The following is a 20,859-nucleotide window of genomic DNA, read 5'->3' on the forward strand; positions in this document are numbered from 1 at the left end:
TTTGTTTGTTTGTCTGTCCGTTAGTGTGCAACATAACTCAATCAAAAAGTTATGGACAGATTTTGATGAAATTTTCAGGGTTTGTTGGAAATGGGATAAGGAAGAAATGATTAAATTTTGGTGGTGATTGGGGGTGGGGGGGCCCACGGGGGGGGGGGGGCACTGATCAGCCTTGGAGGAGGTCTGCGCTCTCCGAGTGCTTCTAGTTGTTTTTGTTTTAGCACAAAAAAAACCCTATTAAATTATGAAAATACTTACTTTTATAAACTATCCAAACAAAAAAGATGTGAATAACCTGAAAAAACTGAAACTTATTAAGAACTAGAAGCACTCGGAGAGCACAGACCTCTGCCAAGGCTGATCAGTGGCCCATAACTTTTTGAGTTATGTTGCACACTAACGGACAGACAAAAAAACAAACAAACAAACAAACAAACAAACAAACAAACAAACCCTGGCAACATAACCTCCTTAGCGGAGGTAAAAATAAGTGCAATTTTAATAATATTATGCCTTAATTTATCATTTATACATGTGCATTATGAATCGAATCTACAAAGACAGAACACTTTTCTTTAGACATTTCAGTTTGTTCATATTTGTTCTATAAATAATCACAACTCCAAATTTTTGTCTTTGTTTTAGTGCAAAAAAACCCTATTAAATTATGAAAATACTTACTTTTATAAACTACCCAAACAAAAAAGATGTGAGTAACCTGAAAAAACTGAAATTTATTGCAATTTTAATAACATTATGCCTCAATTTATCATTTATACATGTACATTATGGATTGGATCTACAAAGACATAACACTTTTCTTTAGACATTTCAGGTTGTTCATATTTGTTAAGGTTATTGACATTTTATTGTTACAGGATAGTTTGTAAATGTAAATATTTTTCATAATTTAATGTTATTTTTTGCACTAAAACAAAGACAAAAATTCAAAGTTGTCATTATTTATAGACATAATGTAATCAAACCGAGAAGAAAACATGGAGTCATTATTTTTTGTAGGTTTTTATGCTGTTATTTTACTGTAGATCATAATGGTCTGTATGTGGAACCTGAACTAAAATGAGTTCGACAGCCTTGACTGTGGAATTTTTGCACTTTGCAAATTCATCCCATGGGCCGGATTGGAACCTGTGGAGGCCGCATTTGGACCCCAGGCCGCATGTTTGAGACCCCTTATCTACATGATCAGCAAATTAAATATAAGAAAATACTTGATTTTCACCCAAAATTTGCAAAATACAGAGAGTGCAAAATGCAGATATTACAATAAATGGTGATAATTCCCTAAAGAAAAGTTAAATAGAGAGAAAAATTCATTTGGGAACCACTACAAAAGTTACACTGGGTCTTTAAGGGCTAGACCTCATATTTAAGAGCTAAATCACAGGCAGGAATTTATGTATATTAAAAAAAACATTTAAACTAGAAGCACCCGGAGAGCGCAGACCTCCGCCAAGGCTGATCAGTGCCCCCCCCCGTGGCCCCCACCCCCACCCCCGATCACCACCAAAATTTAATCATTTCTTCCTTATCCCATTTCCAACAAACCCTGAAAATTTCATCCAAATCTGTCCATAACTTTTTGAGTTATGTTGCACACAAACAAACAAACAAACAAACAGACAGACAGACAGACAGACAGACAGACAAACAAACAAACAAACAAACCCTGGCAAAAACATAACCTCCTTGGCGGAGGTAAAAATCTGATATAAGGTCTTAATGTTTCTTTTCTCTTTGCTTTATGGATTAAAGTCAGCTTTTCATGTGTCTGACCTACAAGTGTCCATTCAGTCCAAAATGTTTGAAGAGCTGTGACAGACATCTCAGATGACCAATAAGAGGAGCGGGTTGGCTGTAGGGGCGGGGCTTCAGTCTCCGGCGGAGGCTCGGTGTCGCCTGACCGGATGATGACAGAAGTTTTCAGCTGAATGTAGCGACTTTTATCATGCAGCCACCCACTTATTGATCCCACTAGTGACCAGACAGAAACCGGGACTCGTCATTTTATCACCAACCCTTTTACATTTTAGTTATTTTTTTTAATGAACTGCACAGACGCAGGACACGCGCGGTGCCATCTGGGAACTTGTACTTTGGAGCAGACCGTCCGTTTGGCGTGTTTTTAACCGGGGGCTGCACAGCACAGAGCCCGCTGGGCTGACCGAGGTGCAGCCATGGGAAACCGGGGGATGGAGGACCTTATTCCCCTCATCAACAAGCTCCAGGACGCCTTCAGCTCCATCGGCCAAAGCTGTAACTTAGACCTGCCTCAGATAGCGGTGGTCGGCGGCCAGAGCGCAGGGAAGAGCTCCGTGTTGGAAAATTTCGTTGGGAGGTTGTAAAATTGACGTTTAATCTTACTCTGAAGTGACAGTGTAAATGTGATTTTCATTTTGTTGACTGTCGTTGCTTTTATTACTGCTGGTTTTACTCCAGACTGCGCCGGCCTTTTGCGTAAAAGTCGCCAACTAAGCACTTGGTTACGCGCTCTGTTTGTCGGTGCCTCCCAGTTTCTAACATTTTTCCAACCGTTTGTTTCCATTTGGAACTCAGCTATTCACGATCAATATTTACGCATTTGACGCAAGTAAACAGCTGTTGATTTAGAGAAACAAACCGGGTAGGGATTGAGTTAAAAAAAAAAAAAAAAAACTCAGATCCGTGTCTTTAATTCTACTTTCACAGTCTGTTCAGTCACATTCTGTTAAACATTGACAAAGGCTGTTTTTTTTTTTTTTCCCCTGAGATTGCTTGTCTAGTGTTGTAAATACATTTTTTTTCCCCTTGAGATTGCTTGTCTAGTGTTGTAAATACATCTTTATCGGCCTGTTGTGCACAGGTCACTCACGTCAATGTTTTACTTTCAGTTAAGGGTGAGGCAGAAAAAGCTTGTTGGCAGCTTTGATGAGGTCATGCTCAGATAAATGAGTTATCAGAGTTACACTGACAGTGGAGGTGAAGATGCCAGCAGTCTGCGCTCTCAGCATGCTAATACCACTGAACTGCCTTTGTGGGCTTGATGAAGGAGTTCGAAGGAATTTGAATGAGCATTTGTGGTGGCAAATAGCAGCAAAACCAACTGCTCCACCACCTCCTTATGTGGTGATCCATCTACTTAGATCACCAGAGTAGAAAAAACTTTGAGTCTTTGCTGATGCAGTTGCAATATTTTTTAAAATGTAAGCAGAAAGATCATTGAGTCATGGAGAAAGAAAGAGGAGACTGCATCTGCTGCAGGAACAGATTTGTGTTTTCAACTGAAGGTGACCAGGAAGAGGAACTCTGTCCTCTTCTGTACTTCAGAATGATTTCATTTAGAGATAGGAATTGTTGATTAGACAGCTCCTTTTTTCCCAGTTGCCTTTGTTTCCCAGTCCGGAGCAGTGGTTGGGGGAAACAGTAGGGGCATTGATGGGTTTGTGCTGGGGTCATCAGTGATGTCACCAGCTGCACTGTCATGTGTATATGACACAGTGGGTACCAGAGCCCCACAAAGGGAACTTCAATGTTTTCATGCTTCTTAATTAGCCCACTGACACGCACAGGCCCACTACTCGTTTGTATTTTTCCTCTAAAATATGTACTTTATCTGCCAAACATATTCTATTTAATCACAAGTTGGTGTGAGCTGTGAGAAGACAAAGAAATTGATAAAAATATCTATATTAAACTGTTATTTTTTAATTATTTCTTGTGAAATATTGGATGTAGAGCAGCAACCAACCTATTACTGTTGTTGTAGATTAGTCAGATTAGTTGTTTGGTCCATAAAATGTCAGAAAATAGTGATAAATGTAGGAAGTATTTGGTCCACAATCCAAATATGTTCAATCTATTGTCAGAGGAATAATGTAAGACAGAAAGTAATGCATGTTGAAATAAGAAAAAAAAAAAGCCTTTATAAAATAATTTTGATTTTTGCTGTTGTCCATAAAGTTGAAATGAAACATTTTCCCCTTTTTTCATGAAGTGATTGTGACAATGTCATTTATTTTTGATAGATAATGTGTAACTGGGACTCAGTATGTGATCATTGCACTGGGTCATATGTGATTACTGGTGCGTATAAATGGGAATAAAAAGAGCAATGTGTCTAAAAACAAAATTATTCCAACTTTATGGGCAACAGTGTATAATAGTTGACAACTAACTGAACATTCCATTACTTGCATATCTGATTGGTTGTTGTTCTAACTATTAATTTATTAATTAAATGAAATATGCTGTTGAAAATGTGCAGAATGAGGAGTGGCAAGTCGACCCTCCTTCATCTTCACTGGCCACAGACCAACCCCCCCCCCCCCCCCCCCCTTAAAAAAAAACAAAACAGGGCCTCTTATAACAATACACAGTTTTTAGTAGCATCTTTTGTTGAACCCGCAGTCTGAAATGAAAGATCTAACATAGTGGCAATAAATAAAGAAGTTAGCATTTTTTGGCCTCTCAGATGAATGTTAAAATAAATGATTCATCGATGATCATAAGCGACTGAATTATGTGAGCTATCAATCAGCTTATTGTTTCAGGTCCAGAGGGAAGTACTGGTTTAGATCATTAAGAAAATAATGAGAAAAGAGCATCATAAAGAAGTAAACAAGTCTGAATTAATATCTTACTACCAACACAAAGCCCAAGGACAGTCCTTTGCACATCAGTGTAAAACATAAGAAACCGTTTTATTAATTAATCGTCATGTTTCAGTTCTTACTCGCTTTCTTGTTACTTTCATAAGTGACAGGAAGAGATGAGGAAAGAGGATGGAAATCAGAGTTGTGTAACATCCTGACTGCTCAGTCAGCAGTGAACAACAGGCAGTGGGTGTATGTTTGTGACCAGTGGGAGCTTCTTAGCGTGTTTGTGTGTGTGTTTTTGGCCTACTTGCCTTACACCATAAGTCAGCCTCGTGTTTGCCGCTGACCCACCAAACATACAGACAGACTCACATCCTCGTGGCCTGCAGGGATGTGTAGGCACTGACCTGGAAATGATCAGTGGTCTATTGACAGGAGTTTCCATTCTGACAAACGTGTATGTAATGAGAAGGTTTCTGTCTGTTTGCACTATTTATAATGAATAGGGCTGTAAGTCAGTCTCACATCAATATGGCAGTTACCCTTAGGACTGTAAATGTGAAGGTTTGAGTTTGTTTGACAATGAAACAGGTTCTTGTTTTTTCAGCTATTTTGTATATTGTTACCCTCTAACTAATTCATCTAGGAATAAATGGAGAGTCTTTGGGTTATTCCTGTGTATATTTTTTATTTCTGAGTCTTCAAATCACTATCTGTGTCATATGAATTTATGTGTTTTGGTTGTGATAGTTAAACCTGATGTTTTTTTGTGTTTTTTTTCTCCCTCAGGGACTTTTTGCCCAGAGGATCTGGCATCGTCACCCGTCGCCCCCTCATCCTCCAGCTGGTAAACAGTAAAGCAGGTATGTCGGACAAGACAGGTGACTGGGAGTACGGAATCATACGCTAAGGCCTTCACCCTCAGGGAACATCTTTGTAGAGTCAAAATATTCAGGAATATCATATGGACTTGTAGAATCAATGCCAGGAGACGTGGTGGACAAGGACTTTACACTGGTTTTTCCTTTAATTTGTCAGTCTTTCATACGTGTAAGTTTGCTTTGCAGTTACAGTAGACAATAGATTGACATGAAACCCTCCATTCCAAATCTCCTTTTTTATGAACAATATCCATCCTACAACATGTTTAGTAAATATTTACTTTGTGTAAAGAGTGATGTATGGTAACAAAGATATATATTAATATGTTGGGATACAATCTAGTAAGTTACCTTAAAAAGTACTAATAAGGACATATTGCTGTGTAAATTCTATATAATGTGGCCATGATTTAAAAAAAAATACTTTGAACGTAAGTAAATATGTATATTTGTAAATTAAATGAAAAGGACATTTTTCCATCATGTAAACTTCTTTCACTACAGCTTTAGAAATAATTACTAGACCCGCTATAATTTTTCAACATATCAATTCATATGTACTCTGTTATTGAGCAAATGTATTTTTATTATCTTTAATTTTACATGTTTTTACTTTTTTACAACATTTACATTTTATATGTGTTTTGCTGGATTTTTTACTCAAATTTACACACATGGTTTTAGAATTAACATATTTGACAGGCTGCACTATTTTCCTTTTTTTTTATTTACTATTTTCACAATTTTTAAGCAGCAAATGCCTGTTTTTTTCTTTCTTTTTTAATGCCACAACACCTAATAGATACTTGTTAAAATGCCGAGCATAAATGACTGTCAAAGTTAATAGTCCAAAACGGGAAAGGTATTCGGGTATTAAACATTATCTTTCTATGAGATCATGTTTTATGCATAGAGTCTGACTTTTTCTTTCTCTCCTTCTTGTCCTCTCTTTCATCATACTTGTCTCCATACTCATAAATCCACTTCCTTTCTCTTTACTTAATCTGTCTTTTGCTTGATACAGAATATGCAGAGTTCTTACATTGCAAGGGTCGTAAGTTTGTGGATTTCGACGAGGTCCGTTTGGAGATTGAAGCAGAGACGGATCGGCTGACCGGATCCAACAAAGGCATCTCTCCCATCCCCATCAACCTCCGCGTCTACTCCCCAAATGGTAACAAACAACGTACAAATCATTAGCCTCATAGCATAGTTCCTAACTCATTCACTATATGGACAAAAGTATAGGGACACGATGAATTCAGGTGTTTCTTTTCTAACAGGAATCTGAGCTACAAAACATTAATGACATTATATAGTTTTATATTGGGATAGATATTGCATTGCATTGGTTAGTTTTGTTTAAATTGTCATCTTTGCTTCCAAAATGCTTCAAAGATGGTTTTTACTTAATTTGTTTCAACATTAATTTTGTTTTTTTTTACATCCATTACTATGATTTTAAATGTTCTACATCTAAATTTATCAAATATTTTTCGTGCTGTGACTGTAAATGATCACCTACTAGCCATCTACTTTCTAACATCTAACATTAAACATAAAAAGGAAATATTGATATTTAGAAAGGTATTGGGACACATCATGGCTACAGCTTGTAAGATGTCCTCTTCATGCTGATTAGAGATATAAACATCAATATTAATAAGAAATATGATATTTATCACAATATAAAACTATATTATGACATTTTTCATTATTGTTTTGTAGCCCAGACCCCTGTTAGAAAAGAAACACCTGAATTCAATGTGTCCCAATACTTTTGTCCATATAGTGTATGATTTTGGCAATTATGCTATGAGGCTAATGAAATGGTCCTACTGTAGCTCTTCTCATTGTAAGTTTTGTCCTGTTGATTTGATTGGGTTCCTCCCTTCGCTCAAACATCACTCAGTGCTGAACTTGACCCTGATCGACCTGCCGGGAATGACCAAAGTGGCGGTGGGAGACCAACCCGTTGATATTGAGCACCAGATAAGGGACATGCTGTTGCAGTTCATCACTAAGGAGAGCTGTCTGATCCTGGCTGTCACACCGGCCAACACTGACCTGGCCAACTCCGATGCACTCAAGATCGCTAAAGAGGTGGACCCTCAAGGTGAGGTAACACTGTCCCTGTGTATGAGGCCTTGTATACAAATAGGTCATGAGCTATTACGATCAGATTCATTTCAGATTTTCTAAGTAGCTTCCTTGGAACAATGTCAACAAACTTTGTTCACAGTTTTTGGAAATTTAGATTTTTTTTTTACATTTTTGACAAATTTTTGAAATATTAAAAATTTACCATTACTTATACTGGTCCATATTTTGATGGCTGATGAAATGGAAATGGTTAGAGATGTCAATATAGTTACTCTGAGCACTGATAGAAAGTCATTTATGGACTTTCATTTAAAAGAATGATATTTTGCTTTTTTTTATAAATGGAATTATGCATTTTAAACATTTCCCTGTGGTCGACATAAACTGTAAATGCTATGCGTGGGTCTGAATTCTTCATTAATTCAACTCCGCAGGTCCATTTTCAACCCTATTTCTGAGTAATGACACCAGAAAGGTCTTTTTGAGCGCTGGCCCTTTAAATGCAAATGAGCCACTTCATGCCCCACCCCCTCCAGGTTGTTGACTGTGCTGCTCTGTCCTGTTCAACCAACTGAACATTTTAGGTAATCGGCTCGAAGTTTGGACATATTTTCAGTATGGACTACAAATGCTGCTGCTGACAAACAATTATGGCGTACTCGGAGAAATGTTTGTCGGAAGTCTTGACCTTATATGTGCAAATGTTGTGATGTAACTAGTTATAGATGTAATACATTAAGCAGGAATTAAAACAGGTTGTAGAAATCCACTCAATTTCTGCTAAAATGAATGTGAAGATAGCTTTGCAGCACCTGGAGGGTTTAAATTCAAACTTTCTGAACTATTAGTATCCAAATACACAAATAAATGAACCAAAGACTAATAAAAGTGACCCCTTTAATTAGATGAGTCCCACCTACTTCTATTGGTAGAGTGATCTCCTGCATCGAGACCAAAGGACTAACAAAGCGACAGAACCTCACAACCTCGCAAATTCAACTTGTTGTTGATTCTTGATGGAATATGCTGGTGAACTACAGAGCCAGCAGTCCTATTTTTATGCGTAGGTGTGTGTAAAACTCCAGATTTTTCATTACATGTTACTATTTTTGCTCTAGTGTGTTATGACGCTAATTAGATTTTTGTTCTACATCTCACAGACAGTCCTAGCGTCAGTGCTGCAGGCAGCTCACTGGATTGATTAACATTTACATTATTAATAGACTTCTCGGCAGAAGAGATATATTGAATTAGAGCCTTGAATATATAATTAAATTTAATTAGCTACACCTTGCTCTTTATTTAACACAATGTTGTTATTAACTATCTCCCACTGAAGACCTGAGAATATACTGTAGATTAATACTTAACTGTGAGAGGTTGAAATTAATGTGATCCTGGTATAGTTAGTATTCTTTAATGTGTAATGCTTAATTTTTTTCTTTAAAGGGACTATTTGCAGTATTTCTACTTTTAGCTATTTACCAATTACCTAAAATTATCATTATAGTCCTTCGAATAAATAGGTCTGAATTTGTGCCCAAGTCACCGACTGAAAAGTTATGAACTGAATATACTGAGCCTGTTTACATGCGCACCAATACTCCGATCATTATCCAATTTCTAGAGATGTCAGATTATTCAAGTGATCATCTAAACAGGATAATCTGATATGTTTTATCAGATAACGACAGTAATCTGATTATGAGAAATCAGATTAATACACCAGGATTTTCTCCCCAATACTCCGATGTCTTCATGCATGTATACAGCTTAATCGGATGTATTTCATTCTTTTTTCGTTCATGTGTGAACACAATTAAAGTTATCGAGAATGGAAGTTGCATAGTGTAACGTGAGCAGAAGACAACAGGAAGTTTAAGTCTACCATCACTACATATGTACATTCTCCAAAAGAAATCTGATAATAGCCTGGAGCATCTAAACCAGGGTTTTTTGCTCATTGTGTTTCTTAGGTGCATGTAAATGTGTTAGATCTGATTATTACAATTATCCAGTTACTCCCAGTTATCTGACTTTTATGGTCATGTAAACAGGCTCACTCGTACCAACAGTCAGACAGCTTTATGTGACCACTAGAGGGAGTAGGGAGTCACTCTGTAGGTCTCCCACGGTCAGGAAAACTAACATGACGAGACCTTTGAGCAAAGCATCAGAAAGTAACGAGATGGGAAGAGAACCACTAAGAAACAACTTTGTCTTTGTCTTTAGAGGATCTAGGATCATTGGGTGGGTTGAGTAGTGGTCTGTGATTGTCAGAGCAGGGGTAAGCAGCAGTCCGTGATTGTCAGAGCGGGTCGTAGCGGTCCTTGATTGTCTGAACTGGGGGGTGGGGGTAGGATAGTGATCCGTGATTGTCAAAGTGAAAGTAAAACTGACACACTTTACTCTTCCTCTAACTCTCCAGACAGCACAGACACAGGAGCAGAGCGATAGAATCTCCATGCAGCAAAAAAGTTCATCCATTGGTTACATTTTGACCGGTGTTGATTCATTGGTGATACGCTATAATCGGCTCGTCAGATTCTAGTACCGTAATACAGATGTGTGTAAACAATGAGCCTTATACTTATACTACAGTGAGTGATTTAGTTTATGGATACATAGCGTAGATTTGTTGGTGGTTTTGGTCATCATAAGTGTGTTCTGTTACGACACTTCACCCTGCTGTTGAGAGTTTGGGGTATTAATACTACATAGAACTCATTTAATGTACTGTATATTTAGACATTTTGTGATGTGTGTGTTTGCAAGATTATTGGATTATTAGTATAGACCAGGGGTGGGCAATCCTGGTCCTCGAGGGCTGGTATCCTGCATGTTTTAGATGTTTCCCTCTTCCAACACACCTGGTTCACATGATAAGCCTATCATCAAGCTCTGCAGAAGCCTGATAATGACCTTCATGTGCGCTGGAAGAGGGAAACATCTAAAACATGTAGGATACCGGCCCTCGAGGACCAGGATTGCCCACCCCTGGTATAGACTGACAGCTAAAATAGTGTTGTTTTGGGTTATTAGACCTTATGGGTCAGATGTACTAAATAGTGTAAATTGGTGAATTACTGCATGTGATCTACTATATATTAACATGTTTATGGTTACAGACACAGATCATTTCATTAATTGCCAGTACAATGTATGATCTCCCCATAATCTTTGATAAAGAGGTTTTGGATGTTATTAAAACATAAACACAGTTTGATACTGTAACACCAGTGTAGATTTTACATATAGGTTGCGAAACAGCAATTCAAACCAAAGAGAGGCAGCAGAAGGGGGCATTTCCTGTGGTAAACTGGAGGTGTTGGTGGAAGAATGTAACAGTTTCAGCAACTTATATCCAACCTGTTTGCAGGTCATTTAAGGTCATTTAACACCACTGTGGGCACTGAGGTAAAGACATGGGGTGACACATTCCACAGAAGAAGTTAGAGATAATGCATGGTGCAAAGCAGATTCACAGAGAAGTCAGATCTGTACCTGCCAGAGCATTGATTTTTGACTTCAGCAAACAATAAAATGATGTATGTGGTCAAATCTGACTTGTAGCCTACATTTATTCTATTCATTTTTATGAAATGGTTTTGGAAGGCTACTGTGTGTCCCTTTAAGCTATGGACTATGTTTATTTCATAGAGGTTTTTTGTGTGTAGGATGACATGAAGCCTTGTAACACTTAAGTGAAAGAAGAGTTTATTAAATCTCTGCTTGACTTATCGGTGAGCCTCCAGGACATTTCGTAACATTATATGTCAGAATGGAATGTTTTGCAGATGATACGTTAATCTGATATTCTTTCTCTTCTTCCTCCTGGTCTCTGTTCTTAGTAGTGCATCCTCTGTGTATAACTATTACAGTGATCCCAGGTGCAAAATGAGTTCAGACACAGGGTGAATCTGAATAGTTCCTTTTATTCTGGAAGGTTCCTATCGGAGTGAAATGACCTGAAAGTACCTCAATGTTTGCAATGACAAGAGCTGTCTGATTTCTCTAAAAAGAAAATGAGCATCAGTTCTACCTTTAGCATAGGATACACTAGAAAGGAGAGGATGCCATCCCGCATTTCAACATCAGCTCTTCCAAATGTTCACAAAAAACTAATGATCAACAGAACAGACAGGACTCACAGTTGCCATCTAATGATAGAATTGTCAACAGATGTTTTGTTTGTATTTGAAATCTAAATTTTGCACTCTGAAAGGGAAACTCCTACAAGAACATATGCAATAAGGTCAGGCATAAAAAATACTCCAAAGGGCACAAAGCATTAGTAAATCCAACCTTATACGTTTTTGAACTGTTACCAGAACATCAGTATAAACCAACACTTTCCATCTGTAGGTCTGCGGACCATTGGTGTGATCACCAAACTGGACCTGATGGACGAGGGGACGGACGCACGTGACATCCTGGAAAACAAACTGCTGCCTCTCCGCAGAGGTGAGACCAGACACCTTTAGATCCTTTACAGTCTCAGTATTTAGTGTTAAGGTACTAAAGCAAAAGTACTAATTCCACACTGAAAACATTCCACTACAAGTCAAAGCTGTGCAGTCAAATCCGTATTTAAGTAATAGTATTATCAGCAACATTTAGTTAAAATCTGAAAAGTAAAAGTACTAACTGTGCAGGAAAATGGTTCCTGTCAATATTTTTCTTGTGTACATTTACTGTACCTTAACCCTAGTTTGATGGCGCAGACTAATTATTTTTCAGTTTAACGTGGTCTGTAGAAAATCAGCCACAGACACACACTGCCCATAACAATTCTTGGGACATGTCTGTGTTTTTAGGGTACATCGGGGTTGTAAACCGCAGTCAGAAGGACATTGATGGGAAGAAAGACATCCGCGCTGCTTTGGCTGCTGAGAGGAAGTTCTTCTTGTCCCATCCTGCATACAGACACATCGCAGAACGCATGGGAACACCACTCCTACAGAAGACGCTCAATCAGGTGACACACACCTGACCACACTGACACTGAGCCCCTTTACATGACCATTCAAAATCCAACAACTGGGAGGAATACGATAAATACAATAATCAGATCTGATGCATTTACATGCACTTCAGAAATGCAATCATCAAAAAACCCTGGTTTTGACATTTCTGTCCGTTATCAGATTTCTTTCGGAGTACATACTAATGTAGTGATGGTAGAATCAAACTTTCTATTATTGTCATCTGCTCATGTTTGACTACATCACTTCCATTTTCTTTTTTTTTTTTTTTTTTTTTACATGTGCAGATGTAAAAGAACGAAATAAGTCAGAGTAACGCGTATACATGCACGAAAACATTGTTCACCTTTATATTTTATTCTTACTATGTTGGAAAAAAAGTCTATCATCATCAGAGTACTGGGGAGAAATCCAGGTGTGTTAATCTGACTTCTCACAAACAGATGACTTTTGTTATCTGATAAAGCATATCCAATTATCCTGTCACTGGAATAATCGGATAACTCCACAAATCAGAAAATGATCGGAGTACTAGTGTGCATGTCAACAGGCTCACTGTTCAATGTGAAGTTTAATACTGATTCGTTAAGTCTGAAGCGCGTTTTCTTTGGTTCAATATAAATTTTTATATTTTATCAGATTAACCCAGAAAGACAGTACTACTTTATGCCAGTTCCCAAATGAATTTTTCTGTAGATTTAACCTTCCTTAAGTGATTTATCACCATTTATTAAAATATTATCCTCTGTATTTTGCATTTGTTTCAGTTAAATTCAAGTATTTTCCTATATGTAATTCAGTGATCATGTAAATGTTCATAAAAGCTCAAGTTAAAGTTGAGGTTAGTATAGTAGAAACTGAAGAAAAGTGAATTTTTCAACAAAGGTATCATTCACTGTCCACTCTCATTGATCCAATGTCATGGGTTTTACTGGTGAATGAAGGCTGTAGGATGGTGTTTCCATGGTAACTAAGGAGCCTCTGAATGTCCAAATGGGTCATATCTGATGACCATGAAAAGATGACAAACTGTATTTTACACCAATTATTTACATGTATTGATAGGATTAGTGGATCAACAGGTATTAAACATTTTAGATCAGTAGATGGTTTTTATTGGTGGTGGATGTTTGGGTTTTTATGGGTTTAAAAAAAAACAGCTTATGTTTTTTTTTTCTCTCTAGCAACTGACCAACCACATCCGTGACACGTTGCCAGGGTTACGCAGTAAACTGCAAAGCCAGCTGCTCTCACTGGAGAAAGAGGTTGACGAATACAAGAACTTCCGCCCTGATGATCCAGCACGTAAAACCAAGGCCTTACTTCAGTCAGTACACAGCTGCACGGACACATACATGCTTAAATCAAAAGACTAAGACATTGATCTAATCATACAATAATCTGCAGGATGGTGCAGCAGTTTGGCGTGGACTTTGAGAAGTGCATTGAAGGGTCCGGAGACCAGGTGGACACTTCCAACTTATCCGGCGGAGCCAAAATCAACCGCATCTTTCATGAGCGTTTTCCCTTCGAGCTCGTGAAGGTGAGTCGTGTTGTGATGTCTGGTTTATGTTTTCTTTGCCAATTGCTCTTTGAATAAACCTCATGGAAACTCTCATGGAGCAGGTATTAGGGATTATACAGTATCCCTAATAAGGCAGTTTTTGAAAGATGTGCTGGTTAAAGATACTAATATGCACAAAATACTGTATGGTAAACACAAAAGAAAGAAGGTAGAAAGTGGAAATCTGATAAAAAAAAATGTATCACTAATTAAAAGTGTAATGGAATTAATCATAGTTAAATTGGATATTAATGCACTTAAATCTAAGCGTTATATTTTATTAGTACAGTTCAGTCCAGAGAGTGGACACACAAATATACAAACTTTCTGGATTGCTTCAGTGCCGTCGAAAGCACAGGTGTCAAACATGCGGCCCAGGGGCCAAATCCGGCCCGCCAAAGGGTCCAGTCCGGCCCCTGGGATGAATTTGTGAAATGTAAAAATTACACTGAAGATATTAACAATCAAGGATGTTAAAATCATTTTAGGTCATTTCAGTCTAAAGTGGATCAGAACCAGTAAAATACTATCATAATAACCTACAAAAAAGGAAAACTGTAAATGTGTCTCTTTGTTTTAGTGTAAAAAGTAAAATTACACAAAAATGTTCACATTTAAAGACTAGTCTTTACAAAAAATATGAATATCTGAAATGTCTAAAGAGAAGTATGTGGAATTTTAATAATCTCCCTGTTATTTAATGTTTTGTGTATTTGTAGATCCACTGTGATCTTTATATTGTGATTCACATGTATAAATGATAAATTAAGGTGTAATATTGTTAACATTGCACTTATTTTACTAAAGAATTTTCAGGTTGTCCATAATTGTTCACGTTATGTTCAAGTACAATTCGTAGATGTGAACATTTTCATTACGGAATTAGAGATGTTTGTTGGGGGTAGGAGAACATAAGTTTTTACTTCTTCCTACTCCTTTTCGAGCATGTATAATTTCATTTAATTTGTTTTATTTATATTATTATTATTATCACTATTATTATTAGTATTATTTATTTTTTTTATTTACTATTACTATTATTATGTATTTATTTATTTTATTGTTTGCTTGCTATCAATCATTTTTGTACCAGCACTTATATTTTGTTGGTTGAGTTTTGTTTTGATTTCACTGTTTACATGCTCGAAATAAAGATTTCATTCATTCATTATTCAACTTTTTTCACTCAAAAGTTCTTTTCCTATTATTTATCTTACTTTACTGGTCCGGCACACTTTATATCATATTAGGCTGAGTGTGGCCCCTGAACTAAAATGAGTTTGACACTCCTGATCTAAAGCCTCATATCAAGAAGTGTAACCTGTTTTTATGTTCTGACTTAGATGGAGTTTGACGAGAAGGAGTTGAGGAAAGAGATTAGTTATGCAATCAAGAACATCCATGGAGTCAGGCAAGTTGTGACACCTTGAACACAACACTTTACATGCATGTTTGTCTTGTGGTTTCTGTCTGTTAGCTCTGTTCGTCTGTGTTTGTTCAGCTTTATCTGTTCACATGTTCATGTCTCCGTTCAGTGTTATGTCTCTTATGTCAGGTGTTGTTTGGAGATGTTTGATGATCAATGACTCCACCACTTGATGTTTAGATGTAAATATTGACTATTTTGATGGTAGGAAGTAGGGTTGGGCTCATGTGACATTTTTTACACTAGTTTTGTATAAAACTGAACAACAACCAAACAGTTTTACCATTAAGTGTTGGACTTCCACTCAGCAGAAAAGAAATGAGAAAAGCTTAAATTAGACAAAACCTGTCAATATGAGAAAAGGATGGTTCAGTTTGTTTCAATAAATCAGTCCGGTTTAAGCCTGTACACTGGACTGTATTTACATAAATGGACCCGACAGGATAACACTGACACACTTTGAAAACCCTGTCAGCCTCAGCCCAGTGTTAAAAGGTCAAACCGTGAAACTGGTAAATACTGCCTGTTCAGGTAGTGTTTATTCTACCACACTGTATGTTGGCGTTGTCTTTTTGTTACAATTCTGATGTTAGATTTAGAGTTAGTTTTAAAGGGGTCATATTTTGCTAAACCCACTCTTATTAGTCTTTGGTTCATTTATTTGTGTATTTGGACACTAATAGTTCATACAGTTTGAATTTGAACCCTCCAGGTTCTGCAAAGCTATTTTTATATTCATTCCAGCAAAAATTGATATGTGGAAAATGGATATCTACAATCCGTTTTAATTCCTTCTTACTTTGTTACGTTTTATAACTAGTTACGTCATGACATTTGCACATATAATGGCAAAACTTCTGATGAACATTTCTCCGAGTACGCCATAATTGTTTGTCAGCAGCAGCGGTTGTAGTCCATACTGAAAATATGTCCAAACTTTGAGCCTATTACCAAAAATGTTCAGTTGTTGGTTCTATTAATGAACACAAGTGGCTGAACGGGACAGAAAGCAACAACTTGGAGGGGGTGGGGTGTGAAGTGGCTCATTTGCATTTAAAGGGCCAGCGCTCAAAACCACCTTTCTGGTGTCATTACTCAGAAATAGGGTTGAAGATGGACCTGTGGAGTTGAATTAATGAAGAATTCAGACCCAAGCATAGCATTTACAGTTAATGTATACCACAAGGAAATGTTTTAAAATGCATAATTCCATCTAAAAAAAAAGCAAAATATCACTCCTTTAAGCGTATGGAGCTGCTCGTGTGTCCTCGTGGCTGCTTTTTGCAGTCGTAGGTTTGTCTTCCTCATTTGTCCACCTCACTGTTTGTCTGCCTATGTTTTCTGTCTTGTCTTCTTTCCCACACTGTCTCCTTGTCGTCCCTCCTCTTTTGCTCCGTGTGTCCATGTCTGTCTTGTCTGTATGTCCTTCAGGACAGGCCTGTTCACCCCAGACTTGGCGTTTGAAGCCATAGTGAAAAAGCAGATCATAAAGCTGAAAGAGCCCTGTCTGAAATGCATCGACCTGGTCATCCAGGAGCTCATCAACACAGTCAGACAGTGCACCAATAAGGTACCACGGCATGACCTCCTGCCCGGCTGCCACGCCCATACATACACAGCTGCCTGCAACTGCTGTGGTACTGCTTTTATTAAGCAGCTGTTTGACGCTAGGTAGTAGATATATCTGAATGTCCCAGCTCTACTGCAGTGAGCTCAAGGCTGTGTGGTCAAAAACAGACGGGCGATTACACATGTCTGTACAGGTTCATTATGAAACAAGCTGCAGACTCGGTCTTAACCTAATCCAAGACAAGCTCAATAGTTGGAGCTGGGGTAAACCTGTTTTATTCAGAATTTTTTTTACATTATCTGCTCTGGTGTTTGCTATTGGTATTTAATACAATACCAATGATAAATCAATTAAAAATTCCACTGACTCTGACACTGATGCATCTGCCTTTGTTTCACCACTTGGTGGGCTCCATTATCCATTCACAGCATTATCTGATGGGTTAGACACCTTAAATAATACTACATAATGTCACCTTTACAAGATTGACTACATTTATTTATTCACTAGTATTATTATTATTATTATAGTTATGTTTTCATAGTCCATTTAGATCATTCTGAGAAGTCACCATAAATTGACATGTTATTGATTGTACTCGTTCTGATCTGAAAGTTAGCTTTAAGGCATTTCATTACGTTATGTCCTGGAGTTTATCTAAGGTTTGACACCAAGACTTTTAATTTTCGACTTAATGTATGATAATTCCAAACATAACAACGTAAGGTGTCTTTGAGTACTTATAAATGTCATTAGAGTTTGCATTTTTTAAGAAGCTGCAGCTTGTTTTTGTTGTGAACCTGAGATGCCTAACTAACTAAATGCCTGTTTTTTTTTTCCCCTTTTTCTTACTCTTGTTCTGTTCCTCCCTGAACCTTTTTTCTGCTTTTCCACCCTTATTATCATCTACCCGGATTCCTATTTTCCTCCACTTTTCTTCACATTTGGTCCACACCACACTTCTATTTTCACCCGACATTAAACCTCTGCCACCCCGACGCCTCGCCACAGGACAGGCCTGTTCACCCCAGACTTGGCATTTGAGGCCATAGTGAAAAAGCAGGTCATAAAGCTGAAAGACCCCTGTCTGAAATGCGTTGACCTTGTCGTCACTGAGCTTGTCACCCTGATCAGGAAGTGCACTGAAAAGGTAAACAGGAAGAGACAGACATAAAAAAAACAAAGACTCAGGAATACAGTCTAAGAACAGGAAAAGAAGGGAATGAAGGTGAAAGACACAAATGTAAGCAAATAACTCATAATGACAGAGGGCAGGTGGAGATAGGAAGGCAGATATGAAAGGAAGAAAATAAACTAACTCGTCACTGTCTAGATGTTTACTGTTACCCCTCACTGCTGCTTCAAGTCCCCTGTTCATGTCCTCAACCCAGTCCTGCAGCTCCCTATTCAATGACAAATCACTCCCATCTTCTCATTTCTCAGTTTGGACATCCTCTTCTCCTCTTGTCTTTTCTTAGTCCCTCCCACCCAACATGTAAGCGGAGGAGGCATTTAACAAAACGAGACATCCTTCCTTCAGATCCGTGGGTAGTTCTGTAATGATCTGTCCAGTATGGATGCTGCTCTGTTTTTTTTTTTTTTTTTTTTTTTTTTTTTTTTTTGTCCAATTTAGTTTCGATGCGACAGAAATGTAAGGATGTACATTTTTATTTTGCACACGCAGGTTGACCACAGTTTTCATCACTTAAAGTAGCTGTTAAAAAGGAGACTTCCATTATTAGAGTCATTCTCCTGTCATTGTTCCTCTATTACTGACAAAAATATTGACACAAAGGATACACCTGTATATCCTTATTCAGCACTCCTCCTGTGAGCCTTTCCTCAACCCTGTCTCCCCCAAAAATGAATGTTAGGAATCTGGCTCACAAGCAGGAAGACATAGGACAGAGGAGACAAGGAAGGGCAAAACGGAGAAATGAGAAGAGCCAAAATTGGATCACCTGCCAGCCCACTTACCCCATAAGCTCTCAGACCGGTTATTGACCAACCCACTGCCTCACTGACGAATCAAATCCACATTCTCACACTAAAAAGTCTGGCTGCTTTAAATGTACCCTGCTGTGTTCCACCGCTTCCTGCAGCACTGACCCCAGTAACACGACGTCTACACACCTCGTCTGTCCGACACAATCTGTTTTTAGACTCTTAACGTAGCCTCTTCCTTCCTGATTTTATCAAGATTCTCTATCAGCATGGGATAACATAACAGTGAGCTTTAGACCTGTTTTATTTGTAATTTGTGATTTTTCATTACAGAGCTTTAAAAAAAAAACAGCTGTCTGAAATCATTACCTTTTCATTTCATTTATTTTGTTCGTGGTTGTGCATTTCATCAGCAGACATTCAATATTCATCAGGTGAACAAACATATACACACCCATGCTCAAAAAGGAGCAGGATGAACAAAATCTTATGTTTCCTGCCCCCTTCTAAATAATAATAGCCTTAATGGTTAGAGATACACAACTAGCTATAAAGTCATACTGTATAAAGTCAGACAAACCAAACAAAATACATCCAAAGATAATACAAAACCAAGTGCAAAACTACATGTCCAGAAAGTATAAAACAAACAAAACATAGGTAAATATATACTTGACGAAATGATGCAAAACAATTATATTTTGACACATTGTATTGCATGGGGGTGTTGTTATGAGAGTAATATCTTATATTTTGTAAGATATGAAAAGTGTGGAAATTCTCATTATGTATTTGATAGGTACTAGAAGAAAATACAGATGAACTTTGTTGATTGATGGAAATTCTGTTGGCAAATGACAAACTCACTGTATTGTTGACTCTATAGTGGGTGATTTCAGACAGTGTTATTTACTTTGACAGGAAGTCACATGCTGATAGGGATATCGAAATGCATGCCACCTTGATCTTTCTGCTTATATTCTCTTACTTCATATTTGTGTTTGTATTGCGTAGGTGTTTATATTGCATATTCTAAGTGACAGGTTGGGTGTAGCTGATTTTGAGGATACACAGTGTGTTATGTAAGCCCGCATAGCCGAGGCACAGTATGCATCCTTTAATTGCAAAGCCTGCAGCAGTGTTTGTGTGTGTGTTTTCTTTGTGTGTGTGTGTGTGTGTGTGTGTGTGTGTGTGTGTGTGTGTTAACAGCTCGGCTCTTATCCTCGACTGAGAGAAGAGACAGAGAGGATCGTCACCACCTACATCAGAGAGAGAGACAGCAAAACCAAAGACCAGGTATGTGTCAGAAAAAGAGCTGTACCTCACTTGTAGCAGCTTGTACAGCCTTTTATCCACATAACATCCCACATGTTTCGCCATGTTTATCAGGTGCTGCTGCTGATCGACATTGAACTTTCCTACATCAACACTAACCATGAAGACTTTATCGGATTTGCTAAGTAAGAAAAACTGGAATAAAATGGTTTTTTTTTACCTGTTTTCATGAAATGATTGTGACAGTGTAATTCATTTTTGATAAAGTGTAACCAGGACTCAAAGGTGATTACTGATGCGTATAAAAAGAGGAATGTGTCTGAAAACAAAATTATTTCAACTACACGGGCATCAGCGTATTAATGAATAATTGTTGGCGGTGGCATGTTCAGGGAGTCCTCTCCGTCACCTCCTCAGCAGTCATGGCTGAAGGTTTTGACAGTGGCTCAGGGTGTTTTATTTCTTATTCCTTAGGTACACTGAAAACCAAATATAAGCATTTCAGAAGTTTCAGTG

The 20,859-nt window shown here is 37.8% G+C and overlaps 1 protein-coding gene across 10 annotated transcripts in view; it reads left to right on the forward strand.

The window, feature by feature from the left end:
- The first annotated feature begins 1,926 nt into the window (after window positions 1-1,926).
- LOC115421463 (dynamin-2-like) overlaps window positions 1,927-20,859 on the forward strand; it is a 28,614-nt gene continuing 9,681 nt past the window's right edge. For 4 of the 10 annotated variants that reach the window (XM_030137369.1, XM_030137385.1, XM_030137391.1 and 1 more), the window contains exons 1-12: window positions 2,199-2,359; window positions 5,385-5,458; window positions 6,501-6,650; window positions 7,389-7,592; window positions 11,945-12,043; window positions 12,397-12,557; window positions 13,749-13,891; window positions 13,972-14,107; window positions 15,472-15,539; window positions 16,986-17,124; window positions 20,278-20,364; window positions 20,458-20,528. In XM_030137369.1, coding sequence (XP_029993229.1) covers window positions 2,199-2,359; window positions 5,385-5,458; window positions 6,501-6,650; window positions 7,389-7,592; window positions 11,945-12,043; window positions 12,397-12,557; window positions 13,749-13,891; window positions 13,972-14,107; window positions 15,472-15,539; window positions 16,986-17,124; window positions 20,278-20,364; window positions 20,458-20,528 — 1,493 coding nt within the window. Of the gene's footprint in view, window positions 2,360-5,384; window positions 5,459-6,500; window positions 6,651-7,388; window positions 7,593-11,944; window positions 12,044-12,396; window positions 12,558-13,748; window positions 13,892-13,971; window positions 14,108-15,471; window positions 15,540-16,985; window positions 17,125-18,135; window positions 18,275-20,277; window positions 20,365-20,457; window positions 20,529-20,859 lie in introns of all 10 variants that reach the window. The other 6 variants (XM_030137376.1, XM_030137398.1, XM_030137413.1 and 3 more) reach the window with 4 other exon arrangements.

This window comes from Sphaeramia orbicularis, chromosome 1 (genome assembly GCF_902148855.1).
Source record: "Sphaeramia orbicularis chromosome 1, fSphaOr1.1, whole genome shotgun sequence".
Lineage (NCBI taxonomy): Eukaryota > Metazoa > Chordata > Actinopteri > Kurtiformes > Apogonidae > Sphaeramia > Sphaeramia orbicularis.